Genomic DNA, 18,249 nt, shown 5'->3' on the forward strand with positions numbered 1-18,249 from the left:
CACTCACTGCAGCCCTCACTCACTGCCGCTTTGGAACCGGTATGCCCATATCTGCAGGGACATTCAAACCATCACCATCACACCTCATCTTCACTCACTGGGGGCTCAGTCACATTTACGAAACACACTACTCACCATTCCACTATGACAGGGTGCAGCAGAGTGTTATTCACCTGGAACCTGAAAGGAGACACAGCACAACACAAATCATCACAACACAAATCACTGAGATAGTAGAAAGTGACTTTATTTAACAAAGGTGAACTAATGTTCCTACAGAAGAAATCATGTGAACCTAGTTATTCTGTTAAATTAAATGTGCTTAAGACACTTGGAAATCAGACTGATTATATTAAGTATATATCCATGTAGGCTCCTGTATAACAGATATTGAAGAACAACTGCATTTCAGATTCTGGCCCAAAAATGATAGAAGAACCGACTCGTTTCAAAGTGAATTTCACGTGTAACTACTCACAAAAAATCCAAAGCGACTGAGCATGACTACATCCAGTGCACTGCACATTAAAGCCCCAAGAATTTTTTGTAAACATTCATTAAGTTTTAAATAGCGCCTAATGCCTGTACATTTGTTACGCCATCTCAGCGCTCAGGTCCACGCAGGGAGCGATAGGAAGATTAATAACTGAACACCCGCATCAGGTTGACCTATTAGTCTCTGTCTCCGAGCCTCCAGAGTGGACAGCAGCCTTTGATTAAACCAGAGAATCATTATTTCCACTGTATTTACATTTCAGACCACATTTTGTACTGAACTATGTAACTTTTCTCTTCCATAATAAGGTAGGTCAAGGTCGACCCTTGCTGACACCAAACTGTTTTTTGCAGGGGCGTCCATCACAGTTTTATCCATGTTGCCAGAATGTTCCAGGAATTTCAGACACCGTTAATACAAATGATGATAAACAATATCCTGCTTATGATGGCAGTCTAGTTGATCTGCTTATATATTCATGGCTAGTTGATTAATGTTTATCACAAAGGCTATTAAGGGACACACTCTGGTGCAGTCAATAAATTACTTTTCAAATATTTCTAAAGACAAAGGCTGAACTCAAAAAGTTGCAGAAAGAAAACTATCAGGCTGGGACTCAGTATGTAATCACTTCAAATAAATTAATTCTTACAACAGATAAAATTAATCAGCATGCGTGAACCTTTGCTGTAATTAAAATTCCGTGGGAAGCACATACATTTACAGCGATAAATAACAGATCCCAGATAAACTTACTGGCTGATTCCGTCAAAGGAGGCCTCGCGGCAGATACTCCCGCTATCGGAATTCTGCCCGCGCTAGAGGGGGAACACAGCAGCCGGCTTAAAATACCACATACCACACCTTCTGGACACAAACAATGACATTTCACTCACGGACACATACACGAGTTAACCAGACTTTGATATGTGTCATTTGAGACAGTTGACGTTATTCACATGCCTGTTACAGAGACGTCAGAGCATTTTGGCTCATCAGTGTGTGTATGTTACACTTGTATAATTTTTTCCACACACACACGGTAGGTAGTGGAGAAAAATATGCTGTTCTGCATTTTCATTATAATATCAATTTTACCATCAGAACATTCTTCTTGAAAGTTTGCCAAAGTCCTAAACAGTCTGTACTCACATGGTACTATTCTTCAAGAAGAGAAGTGCTTTGAGAGATGAAAGCGGAAATCTATTGCCTAAGAATTTCCCACTGAGGTTCAGTGTCATTCACATCTAGTGACTGGGGGGGTCACGGGGGCCGATCCCCTTAATCCTGGTGTCCATGAAGCCGCTCGATTTCGTTTAGCAGTCTGCTTGGGGGCATTTTGGAACACGGGAACGTCACAAGGGAACACGTTCCGCGTTTTGGCCGTTTTCCTACCACCAGACGGCTGCCATACCATAAGAGATTCCCCGCCATGTTCACCGGCTGCCAACAGACACTGCGGTCTGAAAGGATTCTGCGGCTCTGAACATAAACTCCTCCAGATGAAGGAAAAAGGGTGAAAGATGAGTCACATTATACTGCCACTGCCCAGAGATCAGGGGCCCAGGGTTAGTGCTGCTTACACCCGCCTATGCGTCCTGCATTGGCTTTGGGTTCCAGCAGTTTGTAAATCACAGCCCTGCCGTACATTCCAGCCTTTAGAAGCTCAGAACAGTCGTGAGTGAGACTGGGCCACGGGGCTGCCGGATCAGTCCGGGGGTTGTTTCCGGGGGTCGCACCTTGTTGTGTTCAGCTTAAATCCCGCTAAGCGGCTGCCTCTCCCCGCCCACAAGCTTCCACTGCTCTGCTTTTCCGACACACGGCGCTCGTCTTTGGCATTTTAGCCTGATTTCTTGAGATTCTTCCCCAGGACACATCAAATAATTCTGCAGATTCTGTGAGTGATGCACCAGAATTTCTGGCACCAAATATTTGGCCTCTTTGTAGCTCTGAAATCTCCCATATGAAAATGCTGCCTATCAGAGCGGTGGATAATTAGGTGCTAATAGGCCTAATATTACGGACAAAGTTACATTTTAATTGTTATTTTGTTACTTCAAAGTCCTTTTTCACATGGTGTTTTTACATTATGGTACATATATACAGTATGTGCATATATACACATACTCATATGTACTGGAATGCATATAACTGGTACACAAGTACACATTCGCTGTATAAAGCAATATGACAATTTCTTGTCATAGCAGCGCAAATGCGTATTTATTTTATGTGCATTTGCATTATGACAAGAAATTACCATGCATTTAAACCTTTATGTAGCTAATCTGCATTTCTTTCACGGTATAAAGGCTAAAATGCACAGTGAATTCTTGTCATAACGCGAATGCACATAAAATACACATTTGCGCTGCCACGGCAAGTAATTGCCATGTGTATCACTTTATACGGCAAATGCGTACTCGTGTACCAGCTATGTGCATCCCAGCGTATGTAAACCTACACGGTAGATTAAAACAAGCTTGGGGTGGGGGTGAGGGTGGGGGTGTATACCAGTGCGACAGGCAGGATACGTACCAGTGTCAGAAGCACTGCTGGTGTCATGCCAGACAGAAAGGCAGCAATCTGTGGGAACAGAGGAGGGGGAGGGATGTATCAGTTCAGACACAGGAACAAAACACTGGTGTTAATTAGGGGGTAGAAGCAGACAGCTTTACTCACGGCGATGAGAGCGAGTCGCTCACATGGGCCGGCAGCGTGATAGCGCCCCCTCCTTGGGGATACAGAGCATCACAGGGCCCGGCGTTATTACCGCGGTGCGGCCCAGATGACGGACCGGCGGCGCTGCACCCAGCGTGGCCATCGAGGGCCCGGCCTTATTACCGCGGTGCGGCCCACATGTCGGACCGGCGGCGGTGCACCCAGCGTGGCCATCGGGGGCCCGGCGTCATTACCGCGGTGCGGCTGAGGTTTAGGGACGAGGCTCCCCATCTCAGCGAAGGGGAAGCACGGTTCCCAAAGACCCTGCACTCACCATAACCACAGCAGAGGTTCAATCAAGTTTAATTTACTCAATATAACTAAGCCATGTGTTAAGTCTGTGGAGTCAAAGGAGATCTTCTCTCACTGAACTGAAGACCCGTCAGGTACAGCGAGCCGGATTTGGACTGGAATTGATCAGTGCATTCCGGAATGGCTCCAACCCTGCTGGACAGTCAATGCTAATCACCACTTATTCATTCCCCATAAATGCTCACCAAAGGCTCAGGACACAGAGAGCAAAGCAGGTCAGGATGCCAGTCCATCACAAGCCAGACACGCTCACAAGTACACATTAAGGAAAACTGTTAATCTAAAAGACACCTTTGGACCATGGTAGGAGACCTTGGAACCACCCATGTGTCCCATATCACCCATGTGTCCCAAATCAACTAAAAATTAACTTGAGAAATGGGGGGGGGGCAACAGTGAACATCACCAATATGAAAACAGATGTTGCTGAGTGTGAAACAGGACTTAGCTACATTCAACACACACTTACATATAGGGGCTTACAAACATGTGAGCGCATTTGAGCAATACAAACCTCACAGATAGAATGACTCCCATTACTGACAACTGCTGAAAAGCAAATGAAGACGAGGCGAAACAGCAGCATTCTTTGAACCTGTGAAGGTGTCGAATGCTCTGGTCAGTCCATTTTTTAGGAACTCTCCCATCTTTCTTGCAAAATGCAGTTGGACATCTTGAACACAGTTGGGTACAGACAAATGATCCAATTAGATACCAGCTGTAGAACACATCTAATGCCCAAACTTCCTCTAGCAGATACAAGACAGAAAGACTGAGCTAGTATCGCACGACTTCCCCGTCTCAAACAGAACAAATAAACCACTGTTACCTGATTGTAAAGGTTCCTCTGTATCTGAGAAGCTGTTTCTTCAATCCACCACAGAGGATACTGTTAGCTCTCCTCATACACTACTGCAAAAATGAGCCATTTCTAATTTATGTAGCTAACTAATTAAAGCACCATCTGCACTATTTACATTTCTTTTGCTGACAGCTCATTCCAAAAAAAAAAAATAAATCCAAATCTGGCACAAATTCACTAACTCTGCAGTTTGCAAGAACCATCTCAGGTCTCCCACTTAAGAGCCTGGTGGACCTCCTCTCTTTTCAAGTAGGGGTCCTACTTTCCGTCAAGCGGTTATGGAGGGAGGCTCCAAGCGCCAAGCGGTTATACAGGGAGTCCTTACAGTGTCTGTGCTAAACGTTCTGCAGCAGGTCAGCACACGTGTGAAAGGTCAGGCAGCCCAGGAAGGAAGTGAGCAGGTGGTACCCAATTTCAGGGAGGTGCATCAGGAGGGTTACTATAAACATATCTAAAAAAAAAAACAATTACTATTTCTGGTGGGGACATTCAGATAAATAACTTTCACATAACTAACTAAACTGCTTTGCTATTGCTATAAGCACAACTTCAGAAACCAGTAAAAGGTGAAGCCAGCCCCCTGGACTCCCAGAGACAGCAGTCTGCGTCATCCTAACGGATCAGTCACATTAAAGACAGAGCATGTTCCCCAGCTCCGTCAATTAAGCAGGATTAACGAGGCGCAGGACTGTGATAAAGGCATTGAGAGATCGGCTGCAGGATCATGAATTATCTAGTCTATATCGGATACTGATATCTCAGTCTTACTAGTAAAAGCTAGTAGCTTATTACAGATTTCGCAGAGATGCACAGAAGAATCTTTCTTTTTAATTAAGCCGTTTAGTACAGTACATTTATATAAAATGTCAAGGTAATGGGTAGAATTCCTACTTTTACTGTCAGCCTGAAGAAGCAAGTTTCCGTTTGAGAGTCCAACCTACCTGTCATATAAGGAAGCAGCTTAACCACAAACAAACAGAACAGAAACACACAATAAACGCTGAGTGGGGGGGGGCAATAGCACCAAAACAGGCATGCAACAAACGCACACCGATCATTTTTTAATGACATTCTAATCGCAGAGAGGACCCTGTCACCGGGAGAGCTCACAGACCAGGTCGCCGCCTCATCTGCACGACATACGACTCATACCACCTGCGCATACAAGGGAGAGGAAAGAGGGGGGAAAGAAAATGAGAGCCCCACCCTAAAAGGCACAAAAAATAAACGATTTTGTTTTCCTACAATTATAGTTTAGGAACTGCAGAAACCTGCAGGTCATGTGTGCAAAACAACGATTTCCCTTTACAGACTTATAAAAAACGTGCTTGGGAGATCGATTTGGCATGAATGTAACTCCAGAAAGACAATTCATTAGCAATGCTGGCATTTCCTCCCGACTCGGGCACAAACAAAAGAACGCAGCTTCGCACCCCACGTATGGAAAGCCCCCCCCAAACGAATACATATCCCCTGAATCCGTGTCTCCGTCAACTTCGCATCTCTATGAATATCGTCAGGAAAGCTAAACAGATTCCCCTGCCACCGGCCGGTTTCCAAGAAGACAAACAGCCATATGCTGTCATGGTGTTAACACCTTGGAAATAATATTATATCCGAATGAATGCATTATGACCCGAGGCTTAGGGAATATGCGGCGTGGGGTTGGAGAAAATGCGATAGAATGATCCACACGTCGCACGGGCGCCAGCCGCATGGGTAAACAGCCCCGTCCTTAAATACATTTTGTCCTCAAGGAAAAAAAATCTTGACAACCCTCAAGTGCCGGCGCAGTTTAAACTTAGCATTTTTTTTGATATACAAAAAGGTAAAAGAAACACTTTTCAGGTCGCTAAGAGAAAGGTGGCAAAAAAAAGTTTAAATACGGAGCGAAGATTTTATGGTGAAAAGTGTAAAGAAAGGTTTTTTGAGACAGTTTCTACCATGGTGTTTTATTACTGCTGTTGCAGCAACAGGCACCAATTCTACAATGACAGCACACAATCCTGCCAAGGAAACAGGCATCCAGCACTTAGCCATTATCCACTTCATTAAATTATATAGTCAGACACTTCTCTGCGGCAGTTCTGTTTTAAGACCCTCATCAGCGGCACAGGAGAGCCAACCCCCCCATTTGCAGGGGATTGCTGCGATTACGTGACACAGCATCTCCTACCATCGAGGTGTGGGCTCATCTGGTCCCATCACCTGCAGGCCAGCGACCCCGAGATCAGCAGTCCTGGAGAGCAGGTATTTCACCAATGACTACTCCGCCAAAAACGGGAAAATCCCACACGCCTCAGGGGGTTGTGCAGTCTGTCACAGGCAGCATAGGCCACAACACAGGGAACCAGTCCAGATCAGATGCCAACCCTTTGCACAGCGAAGTAGATGCTAGAATAGGGCTTCTTACCCTGGTGTCCATGGACCCCCAAGGGGTTTGTCAGTGGGTCTTGGGGGGGGGTACATGATGGTCAGATTAAAAATGAACAATTATCTTCACTGTATTCTATATAAACTTGTTTCACTGGATGTCTAATATGACATGCATGTTAGCTTGTCAAAGACAACGCAACAGTTTCATTTTAATTATTCAAGCCAAACAATATATTCATTTCAGTGAGAAGGTTGAGTAAAATTTGCATTTAGTTTAAATTGCATGAGATTATTGCGTTTAATTTTTGCACGGATTGGCCATTAATTTTGCAAGAAAAAGAGTGAAAAACATGTTTATTTATTCATGCTTTGTGCATGTCATGCACCGTAGGAGCGTGAGAGGCTCAATAAGACAGATTCATTGCATGCAAAATTGAGTTTATGTGCAAATAAACTCAGGAGGGGGTCCATAGCTTTCACCAGATTCAAAAAGAGGTCCATGGAAAAGGTTAAGAACCACTGCACTAGGGCATAGAATTGATAGGTTCACTGCAGCACAAAAAAAAAATAAAAAACACTGCATCCACTAGGGGGCACTGGTTTCCCTTGCTGGCCATTGTGAGGCATATTAGTCAAGGTGTTGCTACTGGGCTGCCTGGGCTATTTTCGTTGTTTCCTTGGCTGGACTTCCTCCGTTTGTTTTGAGATTTCTTTGCTGTTTTTGGGGATTTATACAAACATTTTTCCCCCAAAATACTGATCGAGGACTTGAGTTTGGGTACTTCAGCCACACGGGTGAGTACTTGGGCTGCCCACAGCTCATTCTCTACGGTCCAGACGTTCCACGGTAGCTTCACAGGGACCCTGTTGGGCACTTAGTACTTTTAAACTAGCGACACCGTGAACAGAAGTTCGTAAAAATGACCCTAATTGCATTTCCTTGCACCACTGGAGGAAACCTGACAAAATCCACACAATACATCTAGAACATGCAAAAAGCACGATGAGTAGGGGGGGGTACACAAACTGGAGGGGGGGGGGGGGATTCAAGCACACACACTGGAGGGGGGGGTAGGCAATGGGGACATCTCAAAATCATAACCTACATCTGCATGCTTTTAAAATATTGCAGTTCTCATACAGTACACAGTAAGAAAACTACCATGATTTACTGAGCATTACTTTATTAATAATGCACATGCATTACTACCAAAAGAACATTAGTCAGATCAAAGTGGACACCCTGACCGCAGCTTAACTGGGACCAGTAAGAGGATTCCCAAAAGGAGCGTCATCAAACAGGTACGTCAATCTGAAAAGCAAGGCTGGCCTGCGTGACAGACTTCAGCTCCGCCGTGAATCCTCCACAGGTCTGCCTGGACAGTGGCCGTTACCATGGTATGAGTAACAGCGTACCTTCTTCAGTACTGCGAGTTTGAGTAATGCCAATTCCACATGGGTGCAATGACGCTTTAACATAGCAGTTATAACAAGAGCAGCGGCCAAGCAAAGGTTGTGTGTGGGAGACTTAAGCTGCATCCTGCATCAATCCTCCACGTCGCTCTACTCCATCGCAGCTCCATGGGAACAGCTGTGCTCTCTAAAGCCGCTGTATCATTTCCCAATACTGCACAAATCACCTCACATCACATCACCTCACATCACAGCTTTTCCCCTTGCCCACACCCACTATTACTTCCTTATTAGGAGTTGCTTATCTTTTTAATCAAAGAATCTTCACTGCTACCCAAGACTGCAGCCATATTTTCACTGGGGTCACTCTGGATTAAATAACTTGCCCTGATGACTGTTTTGCCATCCACCAGGAAGCGTATGCTGTGTGTTGGTATCAGCCTACAATCAGAGATTAGACGCTGTATCAGTTACACATTCATAATCTCTCACCACCAGTTAAACAGCTACCTGCACACTAGAGGTTGGTTTTGTTGAGCTGAATTTGATGACCCTTGTGAAGAACAACACAGGAGTAGATTCTGAAACTGCTGATTTTATTTATTTTTTGATACACAAAAGGAATGTTGATTTTGGGTCTTAAGTATTCTAAAAAAAACCAAGCCATTTAATAATAAAAAGAATTATAGGACCATGAGCAGACTGGCAAAACGGTTTCTTCCATCACCATAATATTTCAGATGGTACCAAATATTCCATCTATCAAGAAACGGTTTTGTCCATCAGTTTGCTTCATGAATTCTGCCCTTGGCTGTGATTGATTTTTCTAAAATAAACAGCTTTACGAGTTATGAGCGAAGAGATGAAGATACTCAGCTTATCCCGCCTGCGTGTGCTTTGCCTTCCGGAGCGGCTGCCACATGCTCTTCGGGAAAGTGCCCAACGCCCTCGAGAGCCACAGCTTACTGAACTTGAACACCACACGATAGACTTCCTGCCTTGACACATTTCAGGTTTGTGGGGAGAGGCCTCCATAAAACCAAGGCAGAAGAGACAGGACAAGTATGGGCTGAACAGCCATTTACCAACAAAAGCAGAACTAAAATAGCAAGGTTGTAGCCTTGCAGACCTACCAAAACAGAGAAAACTGCAGTAAGTACATTTAAGTAAAGTCTGACGCTACACAAAATCACATATGAACCAAAAGAACTGTATAGAAGCAAGACCTGGGACTCCCTTCCTTAGTCATCTATCCTGAGGACTCGAAATAGGGCGTCCTCCATCTTCCAAGACTCCCAAAACTCTTCATGACAGCAGCTGGAGTTTCCATTAACCAGTCTGGGCTTGTTATCCCAACTGAACTGCATTAATTAGCGCGTTCCTGCAGCAGGAGGCTGGTGACAGTAAAAGGCCACTCCCCCCCCCCCCCCTCAGGGGCTCACAATACAGAAAAGTCTGCTATAAAACCTACCCATCCATACATTGCATTATGGGGGGGCCTGGAGCTTATCCCAGGTAACACAGGGCCGCCATCAAGCCCGAGTGAGATGATATTAAAACAAAAAGGTGTAGATTTTAAAATGGCTAAAAATTCCACAACAACTGCCAGGATTTTATCCAACGCAAATGCAAGTTAGCCAAGTAATAATTCAGAAATTACTGCCACAAACTGGAGGACTAAACAACTGACTTCACCCCCCATGAGGGACCGTTCTCCCTACTGCTCTCTTACATGACAAACCAGGAGGCTGATGGGTTTGGCTCTGCTCCAGAGCGAGAGACGTCCGAATCCGCCAAGAGAGATCAGAGCCTTCAGAGGGCGGTTCAGGTCTCACCATCCATGATCAAGTCAATTCTGCCGTAACCGAGCAAACGAAAGCTTTACAAAGGAATATTTTGCACAGTATGTATAATTTTTCCATCTTCCAAGCAGAGATTTTAAGTAAAAATTTAAGTAAGGAAAGCTAATAGCTTTACACTGTAGATATTTGTCCAGTGATACCTAGTCAGTCCAAACTGACATACTTCATGTTCACACAGTCTATAGCCTTTAATATTCAATACTTCCATAATTAGCATTATACATTGCAAGAAAAAATGCTTCTTGGCTAAAGTAAGCCTAGCTTTAGCTAGTTCACATTAATGTAGGCAAAGCTTTGCACACAATTTGTGTTTCAGCTTCTTTTTCTGGTGTACAGACAGAGAAATGAGAAAAATGAGGCCTAAACTGCTCAATGAATTTACCCAGGCAACGGCTGACATTCCAATCAATTTTGTTAGAGAGAATCATCATCTGGACGACAAAGCAAACACACTTACGTCGGTGGTGTATTGCACTTCATCCACCCCATACTTCTGCTTGAAGTGCTCTGGAGGATGGATCCTGTCAACAACACAGACGAAAGGCTCTTCAGCACCTCCTTAAGGTCAGTCACGTTAATCAGTCCCAGCTCTGAAAAGGCCGGCAGCCTGAATGCAGCTTGTCTGGATTTAAAACTCAGGGATAAAGGTCACTCCTTATGCAGAAATGGGATAGAAAGCACACATTCACATCGATTCCTTTTGAATGACCATAGATACAATCTTGTTATTTCTGTACTCCTCCATTTTCCATCCAATTTCCATCCCCGCTTGTCCTACTCAGGGTCACAGGGGTCCCGGAGAATATTCCAGAAGCTATTGGCACAAGGCAGGGAATCACCCAGGATGTGGCTCCAGCCCACTGCAGGTCACAAGCACCTTTCACACCTACAGACAGTCTGGCAGCTCCAATTCACCGTAGCACTTTTTAGGGACTGTGGGGGGAAGCCGGGCATCCCAGAGAAAAAGCCCACGACGACCAGCGAAGATCATTTGTTCGTTTAAAAAGTAACAAGTAAAAATACTGATTAAAAATAAAATTCCATCAAAAAAAAACCCAGTGATAAACTGTTGTTTCATTTTACATTATTTTATTCCCCAAACCACACACACTGTACCAGGGATGTAAATGTTACACAAAATTCACGGTTCGGTACAAACTTCAGTTTTGTGTTCATGGTTCGATGCAATTTTGGTACAGTAGGGAAAACAGAATTTGTTTTGAAATAATTAGGAAGAGTTGTAAACCAACGGCAAGGCATCTGTCAATGTGTCTGAATAAGTAACGCTTATTTGCACAGTCAAAATACGCAAATGTGAATATGTATATATGCGCACGCACGCACACACGCACGCACACAATAAAAACATCATCATAATAAAGTAAATTCTCCATTCTCTGCTACAGAGTATTGCCACATATCTGCAGTGACACATACTGCCATAGCTGTGATTAGGCTCCTTCTTGGTGTAAAAGGCTATAACTTGCAGAGGCTGTTACAGCCCTGCTCTGTATAGTTAGAGTTTTATAGGAATGTTCAAAGGGACCAAAAAGCTACACAGCTAAACTGACTTTTTTTTTTGACAAAACAGGAAACAAACAAACAATACACGTACAATCCACTAAACAGCTGTGGGGGAGGGGGAGCGAATGGCAAGATGCCGTGTCCGGTGCTGGCAAATTTAGTGGCCAAAGAGGTAATTTTACATTTTTCTTGAAGGTGATCGATCGACGGGCAAATGATGATGATTAAAAAACAATTAGTTGCGGGCCGATACTTTGACACTCCTGGGCTGGACCCTTTGCCAGCAGGGCTCTGAGCTCAGCTCGGCGTGCGTGCATGCATGCATGCATGCGTGCTCATGTGGGGACAGAGGAGCTACCTGAGCACTCCGTCACATGAGTGTGTATGTGTAGACATTTTATTTTTACAAAAAACACAGCAAATGTAAAAGAATGAATTCTTGTGTACTAGGCACAAGAGCCTCTGTGATTGAAATAATTTAAAGATTTAGATTTTCACCATACAGTATGACTAACCTATTTATAGAAATTCCACTAAAACCTCCCTCTTATATTTGATGTTTTAACTAAAAAACCCTATCATCAACTATAATTTGGCACATTGTTTTACAAAATCAAATTCAGATCCTATCAAAAACTCAGGCCAAACCATCACTTGGGGACTCAAGTCTCAATTACATCCCGAAATCAGCAAATATTGCTGAGATATGCAGCACTGTCCACTGCTGAGCCTGAATGGAGACCAAAGATGCATTTGAAAGTCTCACCCTTCGGGAAACATACAAGGTACATTTCCTCCTATTCCAAATTAAGAGGCATGAGTCAAAAACCAGGCAAGTCATGTCACTACATGGAAGTGTTCAAAAGGACATACTTTCCCATCCAGGTGGCATAGCTCTCCGGCAGCTTAGGGACAAAGAGAATGGACCTCCCTGTGTCGACATCAATAGCCCCGTAGCAGTCAGCTTCAGTCACTCCAAAAGCCCAATGGAAGAAGGACTCCTGGAGTCACAGGTAAAACATACATACAGGAAATGCAAAGACAGAACTGCACACAGAAGCTTCACGTAACCCATTGCGTACTGCAACGTTAAAGGAAGGGAGCGGGTGCCTATTTATACAGCTGGGTGCTACCTGAAGGACGTTATGTTGAGTCCCAGGATCAAGGTCATTGGAATTGGAATGTGCAGCATTATTTTTAGCATTTCTTACCAGATGCCCCCAAAAAGCCAGTCAGAATATCTATTAATAGCAGAGTATGACACTGAGAGACGGATTAAAGGTGGAAATAAGTGACTAGAGCACGACGGCCGTACCTGTCTGAAGAGGATGTCCGAGTCAGTGCAGTGCCTCTGGGTCTGCTCTCCCCCCTGCAGGACCACCACAGACTTGGGGAGCAGGCCCTCCTTGGCTTTCAGGCCCTGGCAGAGACGCCGCCGGTTCTCGGCAAACAGAGCCGCCGACACCCTCAGCGTCTTCTTCCCCAGCCAGAACACGGGTCTGCAGAGAGAGGGAGGACAGCCGTCTGAGCACGGTGACGTCGGCTGTGAATACGAGCAAATTACATGATAGGCGACCAGACCGGGGAGCCCAGTCACCTCAGAGCGACACTGGTCACATTTCTCAAGGCTTATATAATATGATTTAATAGAAAATAGCAAATGAGAATCACTAACTGAATTGGCCCGGACCTTAAAAAATCCACCCTTTTCCTATTTGTCCTCCCACATATTTAGGGCTGAGCAGTACATCAGTATCTTTTCAAATGAGACAGTATATGCAATTTTTTTTTTTATTATATTAAAATCAACATGTCATGCTGCATTACTGTTTCTCCTATTGCGTTAAGGGGTATTTTGATACCCAAATGGGTTTGAGCGAACAGTATGAGCAAATATTTAAAAATATTTTTATAGCCTTTTACCAGTTTTAAATGTAGATTATTTTTTTTTTTTTTTAATTCCTAATTATTCATCTTTTGTTCTGAGAGTAACGTTATAAACTGCTGAGGCATGTACTGCAGTGAGACACCTTTAAGACGGAACTGCTTTCTTTGAGCCATGCAACACTAGTACAATTCCTTGGTGAGACCTCACCGAGAATACTGTGTGCAGGTTTGGTCACCATATCTTAAAAAGGACATTGCGGCCTTAGAAAAGGTGCAGCGTAGGGCCACAAGAATGATTCCTGGTCTTAGAGGAATGTCATACGAGGAAAGGTTAGTTGAGCTAAATCTGTTCAGCCTCAAGCAAAGGAGACTGAGGGGGGACATGATCCAGGTCTATAAGATTCTAACAGGTTTGGATGCTGTTCAACCGAATAGTTACTTCAGCATTAGTTCAAATACAAGAACTCGTGGCCATAGGTGGAAATTAGCGGGAGGACATTTCAAACTGGATTTAAGGAAGCACTTCTTTACACAGTGTGTAGTCAGAGTATGGAATAGTCTTCCTGATAACGTAGTGCAAGCTGAATCCTTGGGTTCCTTTAAAATCAGAGCTAGATAAGATTTTAACAACTCTGAGCTATTAGTTAAGTTCTCCCCAAGCGAGCTCGATGGGCCGAATGGCCTCCTCTCGTTTGTATAGTTCTTATGTTCTTGTATAGGCATTTTTTTATGTCTATTTTATTTGTTATAACTAAAGAGAAAAATTAAAAGTAATTACATGCAAAACTAATAAGAATTATTACACCTGAAGAATTACTTTAAATATTTAGCATTACAGAAACTACTGGAAAGTCTGAGAAAAGTGGCAATTTGCTTGACTAGTGTAACTGTTAGAACTGACAAAAAAGCTAATGGAAATGACATCCAGTCAAAAAAGACCTTTAACAGCCAATAAATCAGGAAAGGCCACTTTTCTTATTTTAAAGTGGTTTCTATAAAATGTCAGCTTAAAAACTATAAGTTATAAGCGAGCCATCAGCTCTGCCTGATAAGTAATAAGCCAAAGTTTAAAGATATTTCTCCCCTGAATTCTTTCAAAGTGCAAGTAAAACTAACAAATCAGCTTTCACGCTGCAATGTTTTTTTTTCTTTCTTCAATAAAGTTCAAAGTTTGGGTGAACACACCCAAAAAAGTAGCCGAGAATCTCAATTATGGTTTGACCACGTAACACAACTAGCAAAATCACTGATGACATTTGACAAAGCACATGAAAAAAAACTGCAGCTCAGCATTAAATGTTTTATTGTGAAAGATAACCTGCATTTATTATGGCTATGAAGCACTTTATCGACAGTTACATATGACCACCCACATTTATGTGATCAAAGATCACATATTCATAAATTATACCCAAAAGTAACTCATTGTTTAAAAAACACACACACACACAAAATGCAAAGCTCAAAAATAATGCACCGTTGTCATAAGTTAATGGATAATAACGAAAAAAAATCATTAACTGTACAAGCTTGCTACAGTGTGTGCATCACTAACTTAAAACCCAAGTTATCCCAGAACTTTGTGCAAGTCAGAACTTTCATTAGCTTTTGTTCGCCATTAAATGCAGTGCTGTTATTTGCATGGTAAATTGATTTAAATATATTTTTTAAATTATAAACAAAAGCACAAGTAGCACAGAAAGAACACTGGGTAAATGAAATCATATTTATTTATAGCACGGAAATCTAGTCTTTATTAACATTCAGCAACATTTCCAAAATACATTCGTCAGTAACTCTGTAAATAGAGTACCACTGTATTTTTTATGTGAAAATAGATATACAAGCTGTTCAAACAACTCAGACCTTTAGATATAACGCAAAGCGATCTGATAATCTAATAAAAGGTCATTTGTTTACGTTTATAAAATCAAAAGCATTGATTTTGCGTCTCTTAAGCTACTTAAGCCAGGGTGGGAAATGTTTGCATAAAGTCATTAATGTCCGTAAAATATGCGACACACAACACGTAAATATTAAAGTAAAATACAAGTTAAAACTTACTCCGGGCGTGTAGACATGCTGCTCACGAGATACTCTTGAGTCACGTGACCCGAGGTTGCTCGGTCAGCTGATTTTTAGGGCTTTTCCTGACTTCCGGGGCGAAGTCGTAGCGGTTGCAGCAGCCAATAGGGACGCGCGTAACATTCGCTCGTCGCGGATTAACCTCTACGTTACCTGCTCGTCTGTTTTTAAAATAATTTATTCTAATTTAAACTAATTTCATTACCCGACTAACGTTTTTACTAGACAGAAATGTTTTGGAACCTAAAGATTGCCTGAAATGTCCGATATTTCGCTTTGTTTCATGTTGACATTTAGTTCTTTGTACGTGCATATTTACGATTCTTTGACTCCCCTCCTGTGTCCGCTTTATTGAAAACCAAAAATATGGTTACCCTACCAGATATTATTGCTGTTAGCAACCATTTGAAAAATATTTGCCCATCTTTCATCTCACGTCACAATCTTGACTGTTACACCACTCATAGTAGCCTTAATTATAGCAATCCTTATGTCAAACGCCGGGTCGCGAGTTTCCGTATTCATTCTAAAAGAACAGAGTTTCAGTTTCACGATTTTAATCAAAAGTGCAAAAATTCAGTTTTGGATCAAGGTGGTTGTACGCGTGATCTGGCGCGTGGAATGGTTATTGTTGCATCTATCCTAAACCTTTTTGTGTTGGATGAAAGGGGGTGGAAAATAAGCGTTTCAATCTAATCTCAGAGTTATTGCAGATTATTGAGTGAAGAGGAAAAAAGTGCCTTTTATTAAAATGTCTGTTGTCCTTTTGTATTATTAGATTGTAGCTGTGTATAATCCATACTTGTCAGAGATGTGCAAACTGCCTTTTAATGACTCTATATGGAGCAATAACGCGCTATTTAAGAACTATATGAGAGTCATGGAGAATGAACTCCTTAAAGTGGAATGTTTTCGATGTCAGTGTTTTTTTTTTTTAATTTATTTTTGGTTTCAGTTCGATATACAGTTTCACTTTGGTTAGCACTTTGTAAGTTCTGCATTTTTTTCTGCATAATTTTGTATTTTTAAGAGAAAAGTGCATATGCTTGTGGACGTGTTTAAGGAAGTGTGCTTGTGACTGAATGGTCATAAGTTCACATGACCTCAAGGTTCTTCACCTCAATTGTATGAGTGTACACGTACTTGAAACTAGTTGATTCTGAACTCTATCATTCAGACATGCAGTAACATTTGCATTTGTTTATCTGGCAGGTGCATTTGTCTAAAGTGGCATACAGGTAAGAAAATATGTAACAAGCAAACATCTGTCAAGGAGCCAACTTAGCTGCTAGGATACATTTCCATTGACTGGCCAGAAACAAGTCCAGGGTAGCTGTGTGTAAAAGGCTTTGCCTCAGAAATGCTGTATACTTGTCGTTAGGTATGCGAACTCAGAGGCAGCATACAATCAATACACAAATATCACCCCCCCCTCCCGGTGAACCTAGTAAGAAAATAAAGTATGGGGTGAGGCTAGTTCATGGGACTTATGTTGAGGTGTCCCACAATAGATTGAGTCTTAAGCAATTTATTGAAGGTCTTGAGGGAATCAACAGACCAGATGAAGTCTGGACAGGTCAGAGTGGAAATGCATGTGATTAAACCCAGATCTCATACATGCAAAGCACGTGTGCTGCCATTGAAGTACATCCCGGTGATTGCTGAATGAATAAGTACAGCTTTACTTCATTATTTGAAACATGCCAGTTACAAGGATGTAGTTTGAAGGAGACCCATATGTGATGTCAGTTATTCAGCGGACATCGTTGTTTATGTCAGGAGGTCATGTGATGTGACAGGCTTTGTGCTACAGGCTGCACTTTCAGCAGCACAAATCAGCTAGACTGGCTATTTATGTACGATGCAGAGCATTCAAAGCCTGCCCCTTTGGCCATCCATTGTAAGATTTCTCTTGGGATGTGGACATTCGTATAGCACTGATATAATGCAATGCAAAAATGCAAGGGTATGTTTACTGTAGCCCTGGTGTACACAAACATCTAATAGGAGAAATCTGGAATGAATGACCTATTTCTTTATTTTCAGAAGAAATTATACAAAAGTATTAACTTCAGTCACATTTCAAAAAGGATTTCACAGCAGTCCCAGCGTTATATAATCACCTTCCGATTCAGTGTTGAATAACACTAGATAAAAAAACTGCAGTATGCTTGAGGCTTGGGACTTCATCTGATTTCATGTGAATTCATTAAATGCATTTGAATAAATTAAAAAGAAAAGTAATTTTGAAAAGCTAATTAAACAGGGTGTAAGGAAGAATGAATATTAACAAGTCCCCCCAAAAAGTCTCTAACTTTAAATAACTCAAATATGTAAAAACAGTTAGCCTATACACCATATTGTGTTTTAATCCAAAACAGTGTATTATTTTCTTTATTTTCATATGTAACAGAGCTCATTGAGCATACAATGATTACATCACAAAGATGATGTCACCCTTTGGGGTTATGGCGAGATTTTCATTGGTTCCCTGAATATTTGTAGAATAGTCTTTCAACCTATGCCAGTTGTAGTGACTTTTTTTTTTTAACACCTCTCCTGCTATGGTGGGCTTGCTATTGGCATATCAGGATGCTTCCCTATTTGCTAATATCAGTTGATTCTTTGGAGGCGGAATCTGGCAGAGCTGGAGCCCACAAAGACAATGAGGTCACTCCTTGGAGTTCTGGTTAGTCTCTGTTGGTTGGTTA

General features: G+C 42.3%; 1 protein-coding gene and 1 long non-coding RNA gene across 2 annotated transcripts in view; one reads left to right on the forward strand and one right to left on the reverse strand.

Annotated features, from left to right (window-relative positions):
* Window positions 1-15,625, reverse strand: part of pepd (peptidase D) — a 43,181-nt gene extending 27,556 nt beyond the window's left edge. Inside the window, exons 1-7 of the mRNA XM_072718350.1 lie at window positions 15,518-15,625; window positions 12,882-13,065; window positions 12,440-12,567; window positions 10,500-10,563; window positions 3,035-3,082; window positions 1,253-1,314; window positions 136-180 (exon numbers count right to left, since the gene is read on the reverse strand). Of these exons, the coding sequence (XP_072574451.1) occupies window positions 136-180; window positions 1,253-1,314; window positions 3,035-3,082; window positions 10,500-10,563; window positions 12,440-12,567; window positions 12,882-13,065; window positions 15,518-15,534 (548 nt within the window). The 5' untranslated portion in view covers window positions 15,535-15,625. The remainder of the gene's footprint in view (window positions 1-135; window positions 181-1,252; window positions 1,315-3,034; window positions 3,083-10,499; window positions 10,564-12,439; window positions 12,568-12,881; window positions 13,066-15,517) is intronic.
* LOC140593464 (uncharacterized) lies at window positions 7,472-11,011 on the forward strand. The gene is made up of 3 exons (XR_011993864.1): window positions 7,472-7,562; window positions 10,461-10,606; window positions 10,825-11,011. It is a non-coding gene; the product is annotated as an uncharacterized lncRNA (long non-coding RNA).
* Window positions 15,626-18,249: the final 2,624 nt, after the last annotated feature.

This window comes from Paramormyrops kingsleyae, chromosome 11 (assembly GCF_048594095.1).
Source record: "Paramormyrops kingsleyae isolate MSU_618 chromosome 11, PKINGS_0.4, whole genome shotgun sequence".
Lineage (NCBI taxonomy): Eukaryota > Metazoa > Chordata > Actinopteri > Osteoglossiformes > Mormyridae > Paramormyrops > Paramormyrops kingsleyae.